The 7,900-nt window shown below is 35.5% G+C and overlaps 1 protein-coding gene across 2 annotated transcripts; it reads left to right on the top strand.

Moving 5' to 3' along the window:
- The first annotated feature begins 565 nt into the window (after positions 1-565).
- Positions 566-7,682, top strand: LOC137072759 (complement C3-like). Of its 2 annotated transcripts, none has more exons than XM_067440682.1 (11): positions 566-828; positions 907-1,075; positions 1,281-1,354; positions 1,626-1,714; positions 1,918-2,000; positions 2,099-2,186; positions 2,877-3,030; positions 5,201-5,259; positions 5,409-5,470; positions 5,544-5,606; positions 6,000-7,682. In XM_067440682.1, the coding sequence occupies exons 1-7, from the start codon at positions 766-768 to the stop codon at positions 2,881-2,883; spliced, it is 573 nt and encodes a 190-aa protein (XP_067296783.1). In that variant the 5' UTR covers positions 566-765; the 3' UTR covers positions 2,884-3,030; positions 5,201-5,259; positions 5,409-5,470; positions 5,544-5,606; positions 6,000-7,682. The 2 variants fall into 2 exon arrangements, with proteins under 2 accessions (XP_067296783.1, XP_067296784.1); XM_067440683.1 differs by having other exon boundaries at positions 5,201-5,278.
- The last annotated feature ends 218 nt before the right edge of the window (positions 7,683-7,900 follow it).

The raw sequence follows: 7,900 nt of genomic DNA, 5'->3' as shown, positions 1-7,900 counted from the left end.
ACCGTTACAGCAGCAAGAGGAAAAACTAATGTTATTGTGTCAATGTTCAAGAGCCCAACTAAAGCAAACACTGATCACCATAATGGTAACGTCAGAAGAAACAATCAAACATCATCTGATAATTCCCAATAAGAGCTTCTGTAGACGTCTGACAGAAATAAAGACAGTCTGGTTAGTAATGTGTGAAGCTGGTAATGCTGTTTGTGGAGTTGTTTAATCCTCTGATGAGATCTTCAGAGATTTAATGTCTTCTTTTATCTTCAGTTGATGAAATCATGTTTCTCTTTCCTTCAGTGTTAACAGCAGGTGTTCATCAGTGTCTGAATTCACTCTCTTCTTTCCTCTCTCTCTATCGAGTGGTCTATATCAGTGAACTAGTGTAGGGAATAGTGAATAAGGGGATAGGGAGTGATTTTGAACACAGCCTCTGAGTGTCGACTTTAAGCGTGTTAATTCACAGTATATTACTGTTGGCTATTTTCTCGAAAATGACAAATATTTCCCAGAATGCATTGTTTTCTACAGTATATTACTGTTTTAATGGAAAACAGCATTTTACTGTCAAAATGTGGCCGTTTTTTTACAGCATTTTTTTACAGTGTGGGATATAAAAACCTACCAAGTGCCATCATTTTGGACTGACCTATCGCGAGAGGAAAGTAATATGTTTTAATCGCATAACTGCAGCTATGGAAACGCTGTCATTTCGCAACAGTTTTTTATCGACATTTAAGAAATATCGCAAAAGTTTTTCGCAAATCTGTAATGGAAACGCAGCTACTGAGACTGACGGGAGACAACAATTACCAGATCCTTACAGATATACAGGTGAGAGCTTCAGAATTACAGGGCAGTGATTCTCATTAGTTTATTATCAGATATAATTCAGACTGATCTGTTCTTTAGATCCCTGATGATCAGAAACTCTTCTCTGATGATCCTCTGGAGAAGCAGTATGTGTATCTACAAGCTCAATTTCTATCCCACACTCTGGAGAAAGTGGTCATGGTCTCTTTCCAGTCTGGATATATATTTGTACAGACAGACAAGCCCATCTACACGCCTGCTAGCACAGGTACGATTCAGTGCTTAAAACATGACAAATATAACAGTGAATTTTAAAACATGTTACATCAGCATTACATAAATCTGTTTATTATTAAACTGACTGCTGCTTTTGTGTTTGAATCTGAGGAAAGCAAACAATCAGAATTCATATAATAAATAAATATGAATTCATATTCATATTTTTTCAATTTTCTTTGATCCCTCTTTTGCAGTTTATTACTTGATTTTCTCTCTGGCGCCCAACATGAAACCCCTCAGTCAGTCTGAAGTGACTGTGGAGATCATGGTACACACACACACACACACACACACACACACACACACACACACACACACACACACACACACACACACACACACACACACACACACACACACACACACAGAGAGAGAGAGAGAGAGAGAGCAGTGATTAAAATGAATAAAAAATAAAAGCATAATAATATTAAGTTATTTTCACATTACATTTTAACATTTTACATTTTTATTTCGTTTAGACAAAAACAATGTTTTCCTTTGGAGTTCAGTGCAAAAGTAGGATTTCTGTGTTTCTGTAGAATCCACGGGGCATCACATTTCCATCAGAGATATTATTTACAAACAGAGGGATGAAGGCTGGAAGATACTTCATTCCTGAGACTGCCAGGTGTGTTTGTGTGTGAAACACTGATGACTGAAACTGCTCAACCTGAGTGAACTTTATTTAATGATTCGTGTTGTCTATCTCAGGATAACAACTCTTGAATTGGTCTACACACAGCACAGCTAATACTCATAGATGTGATCTGTGTCATAAGATTGACCTGATCTGTTGTAATGATTATTTATGATTAAAGTGTTTTGTTTCAGTACCGGGATGTGGAAGGTGGTCACTCGGTACACAAACTCTCCTCAGAAGACGTTTACTGCTGACTTTGAGGTCAAAGAATATGGTAAGATGTGTTTTAACACACTGTATGTTGTGTAAGTACGATGATAACTAAAATCATGTATTTATTTATTTGTGTCTTTCATCTGGTTTGCTTTATAGTGCCTCCAAATTTTGAAGTGAAATTAAAACCCCGTCGATCATTCTTCTACGTGAGTGATCAGAGTCTGACAGTCGACATTGAAGCCAAGTAAGAAAACATTTGTTCTGCTTCACTGTACTGAACATTAATCTATAGTGTGTGAACACACTGATTCAAATAGATTTGAATGTAAACTACAAAATAATGTGCTATGAGTAAGCAAAACTTTTCATGAGTGTTTGAGATTGTATAACTTCCAAAGTAACAAAAACCTTTATTTTTGTCTCAAAAGGCAGATATATATATATATATATATATATATATATATATATATATATATATATATATATATATATATATATATATATATATATATATATATATACATACATATATATATATATATATATATATATATATATATATATATATATACATATATATATATATATATATATATATATATATATATATATATATATATATATATATATATATATATATATATATATATATATATATATACACACACACACACACACACACATCATTTTTTATTCATTTCAATGATAATACTTGTGGGGTCCAGCAAGATGGCCCCACACGTTTTTGGGACCCCACAAAGTGAGTGTGCTGTTGTTTATTTATTTATGTTGTTAAACATTGTTTATTTATTTATTTATTTTATTTATCTCATTTGTGGTTATTCTCTATTTCACTTGTCATATGAATATTGTTTCAGCTGTTGTCAGTCGGTCAGTATATCTTTTGGCCATTTGATTTTCCTTTTATAAACAGGTACTAACTGGCGGGGGGCCACCACCACCTCCCCTCACCCCATCTGAGGAGCTGGCTCTGTCCCTTAATAAAGGGCGACCAGTGGTTGCTGGCATTCCAGGGGCCAGTTCATCACACATATGCACCACAAGTGATGGTGAAAAAAGGGTGACATGTAAGTTTACTTCTATGATTTGTTCTCATTTTTTGTCCTGATAAATTACTATCTCTGTCACTTAAAGGCTTTTTGAACAAGATCAATTTTGTATGTACACAGCAAAAACTCCAGTGTTAAATGGTAAATGGTAAATGGACTGCATTTTATATAGCGCTTTTATCCAAAGCGCTTTACATTTTTGCCTCACATTCACCCATTCATACACCGACGGCGATGTCAGCCATGTAAGGCGACATCCAGCTCGTCGGGAGCAGCTGGGGTTAGGTGTCTTGCTCATAGACACTTCGACACTTGGTCAGGTGGAACCGGGGATCGAACCACCAACCTTCTGGTTTGTAGACAACCTACATGAACCACTGAGCCACTGCCGCCCCAGTGTTAAATTAACTCTCCTGAGAGTACATGTGAGACCACACTCAAGAGTGTTCAAGTGTTAAAATAAGAGTGTTAAAGTAACACTGAAGCAGTGTTAAAGTAAATAAGATAATTAACTGATTATTGGCAATTATTGAAGATACCTGATGATAACAAGCAGAATCTCCAAATGAGAACATCACAATTCACAAGTGGACATATTTTCCATTTGTAATTGCAAAGCAACTCAGACAGTGTGTGTTTGTCCGAAAATCATAAAAATAAAAGAAACTTCACTCACACCTTTAGACACTTTAGACAACTTATCATCTGGAATTCACACCTTTTTGGATCATGAGAGAAACCAGACCTGAAGGAAAGACTCTCTGGCTCAGGATTCAATCCAGGATCTTCTTGTTGTGAGGAGCCAGTGTTTCCCACTGAGACACTGTGCTGCCCTTAATCACAGATATAAGACACACTTTGACTATTTCTGTCAGAGTCAGACGTCTACAGAAGCTCTTACTAAGAATTAACAGAGGTTTAGATGTTGAGGATTTATGGTTCATTTGAAGTCACCATTGTGGAGGGAAGCGTTTGCTTTAGTTGGGCTCTTGGTCCCCGTACGTGTGTTAGCTTTTCTTAGGCTGCTGTAACTGTGTGTGTGTGAAACACAAGAGTTGTGGCTGAGAAAGCAAAGCTAATGTGACATCAGATGTTGTCAGCTCCTTGTTGATGATAACTAAATCATCAGAAAGTGTGCATCTGATGTTGTTTTTTGTGTTCTTCTTTGGCACAATAGTTATTTGTTTATAACCTCTATAATCTTGTGAATCTGCATTATTGGCACCAATAGCAATAAAAGGACCACCTATCCTGACGGATGAGAAAAAAAGTATGTGTACCCAATGTTTTGAGAAAATATTTCCCATGGTCACACACAGATATCAAGATTTGGCCTATGATTCACAACAATGGTGACAATCAAGCATCAGTTTTGTACTACGAAGCCACCCATCATGCATTGCAGCAGGAAGCGGTTTTGTGTCACCGTTGTTGTGAAACATAGGCCAAACCTTGATGTCTGTGTGTGATCATGGGAAATATTTTCTCAAAACATTGGGTGTATGTACTTTATCATCCTTCAGGATAAGACTACTGGTGTCAATACTGCAGAGGCTATAAACAAATTACTATTGTACCAAATAAAAACATAATATCAGATGCACACTTTCTGATGATTTAGTTATCATCAACTGACAACACCTGATGTCACTTTAGCTTTGCTTTCTCAGCCACAACTCTTGTGTTTCACACACACAGTTACAGCAGCCTCAGAAACGCCAACGCACGTACGGGGACCAAGAGCCCAACTAAAGCAAACGCTTCCCTCCACAATGGTGACTTCAAATGAACCATAAATCATCAACATCTAATTATCTGTTAATTTTGTTTTTATGATTTTTGGATAAACACACACTGTCTGTGAGTTGCTTTGCAATTACAAATGGAAAATATGTCCACTTGTGAATTGTGATGTTCTCATTTGGAGATTCTGCTTGTTATCATCAGGTATCTTCAATAATTGCCAATAATCAGTTAATTATCTTATTAACTTTAACACTGCTTCAGTGTTACTTTAACACTCTTATTTTAACACTTGAACACTCTTGAGTGTGGTCTCACATGTACTCTCAGGAGAGTTAATTTAACACTGGAGTTTTTGCTGTGTAGGCTTATTTTATTTAACTGCATATGATGTATTATTTTCTTTGATAATATTGAGAATTTAACGGGTTGTGTGTTCTTATAGATACTGATGGACAGATTGTCTTATTGGACTCTCCAGAAAGAACACAGTCTGTCACAGTTGTAAGTGATTTGTTGTCAGGTACTTTTAGGGTTTTATTTATTTATTTATTTATTTATTTATTTTTTTATTTTTTTATTTTTTTATTTATTTATTTATTTATTTATTTATTTATTGCCAAATAATGTATACTTTAATATTTGTCTTGTAGGATGAAGATGATGATGACGATCTGCTGTGACAGAAGTGGACAATGCTGGTAGATCCACTGAGGTATGATGCATACCATTATGATGTATGGCCCCTTTTTGCATTAGAGTAACAAACTGTCATTGTCCTTTCATAGTACATGCCTAGGGATTTGCCCACAGATGAGGATCCTTCAGCCTCAGCACACAATCTAAGCAGGGTAAGAATTTGTGTCCATGTGTCCATATCTGAATTTTATTGTCTGACCAAACAATCTCATTTATTACATGTTTCCACCTTAGTTGCCAGCAAAGGAGCTGTATAAGGTCCATCTTCAAAAACAAATAAGAAAAAGTGACATGGAGATGGACCTTATACAGCTTCAAATGGAAGAGAAAAGGCTCCTCATTAAAAAAGCAGCACTTGAAATAGAATTACTTGAGAATCGCCTTAAAAGAACTTGTGAGAACTTGTCTGAATATTAATCTGATGCATGTTAAAAGTGGTCTGTTTGTATCTATCTATCTGTCTATCTATCTGTCTGTATGTATGTGTAAAGCAATATATATAAAAAAAAAACATTTTAATGAATTTTACTTTTATTGTTTTTCAGGAAATGAAGAAATAAACTCCCTGGCAGACCAGTGCAAAAATAACTAATAGAAGTAATTTTGACAAATCCTGTCTCTCAAAAGTCTTCCGTCTCTGTTGGCCTCTAAAATCTGTCGGTGTTCCTCTGGGCCATCTTCCTCAATACAAAGGGTGTGGCTCTCTCCTCTTATAGTGGCAATATTGTGAAGCACAACACAAGCCACAATAATGTCGCATGCCCTCTCTGGACTAACCCGGAGCCCACGCAGACACTGAAACAGAGATTTGAGGATCCCTAGTCATCTCCACCTTGGGCCGTGTTCGGCTGTGAGCCAGGTTAAACCGTGTCTGTGGTCCAGGCTCAGGTTCAGGGTAGGGTGTCATTAAATAGGGCAGACAAGGGTATCCTCTGTCCCCCAGCAAGTAACCATTGTACTGTCCTGTAATGATTGAAGTGTTCAACACAAATATAGTAAAAACAAAAATTGTATAAAGCAAATAATACCCTGCTGAAATGTCTGGCATAATGATGACTGGCGGAAAATTCTGGCATCATGCACAGATCCTGGCCATTTTGCCTCGACATTGGTGATGAGTTGGGTTGCCTCCCATATTACCTATAGTTAGTGGAAAAAGTAATGACTTTGATGATTTTAAGAAGGGGAAAAAATTAAGTTGTTACCTGCACATTGATACTATGAATAGATTTCCTATTAACATAGTCTCCCTCATTTATTAAAGGAGCTTTAATAGGAATGTGAGGGCCATCAATGCACCCAATTACATTTGGAAACCCTGAAACAGAAAGTTATGGAAGTATGAAGTGTGTGCATAATGAATACATGTATAGATATTAATAATATGACTATACTATATGTTTAGACTATATGTTTTAAATGAACACTGAAAAGTGTACACACTACAGTGTTAGAGTAATTGAAGCATTGATGAAGTTCATGAGATAATTAAGAGATGAATTAAGTGATAACTGAGAACACCTGTTAACAAGAATCACTGAAGGACAGAGAAACACAAGAACTACAACTGACTTCAGCCACAGCTTTAGATGAAATCAACTGAAGATAAAAGAAGACATTAAATCTCTGAAGATCTCAGCAGAGGATTAAACAACTCCACAAACAGCATTACCAGCTTCATGCATTACTAACCAGACTGACTTTATTTCTGTCAGACGACTACAGAAGCTCTTATTGAGAATTATCAGATCTTTAGGTGTTGATGTTTAATAGAAAATATTTGGTCACCATTATCGTGATCAGTGTTTGCTTCAGTTGGGCTCTTGGCCCTTGACTTTGTAATGATAGTCTGTCTTTGTCTGCTATAACTGTGTGTTTCTTAAACACATTTATTGTAGCAAAAAAGCCAAGAAAAAAAAATTGTCAGAAGTTATTGGTTATGCTTTGCTATAATTGTAATAGGATGTTTAGCTTGTTAATCTTGTCCAGTGTTTCTTCCCCAAACAAACCCATTCTTTTAAAAACATTTTGTATTGATATCCAGTATTGTTTATTTGAAAACATATTTATATGATTTAACTATGAGTGAAAGTGTATCTATCTAGTCTATCATCTCTCTATCTATCTTCAATTAGAACTTATTAATTAAATACTTGACATTATTAACATTGTTTAAACTTTGGGCTTGAAACGCTCCAAATAGAGCAATGCATACGAAGATAAATCAGCTCCGCCCTCTTCCGGCATGAGACTGTGAGTGACGTAGATAGTGTAGTAGTTTTGTATTTTTATATAATTTATAAATCAAATATAAATCGAGTCTTTGAAATAATAATAATAATAATAATAATAATAATAATAATAATAATAATAATAATGATAATAATTAAATCTCAGAATCAAAAACTCCGTCTGAAACAGAGCTGTCAGTTAAATTTAGTGCAGT

This window comes from Pseudorasbora parva, chromosome 4 (genome assembly GCF_024679245.1).
Source record: "Pseudorasbora parva isolate DD20220531a chromosome 4, ASM2467924v1, whole genome shotgun sequence".
In the NCBI taxonomy this organism is placed as follows: Eukaryota; Metazoa; Chordata; class Actinopteri; order Cypriniformes; family Gobionidae; genus Pseudorasbora; species Pseudorasbora parva.
Note: the sequence above shows the minus strand (reverse complement) of the source record. Positions and strands in the feature narration are given on the sequence as shown.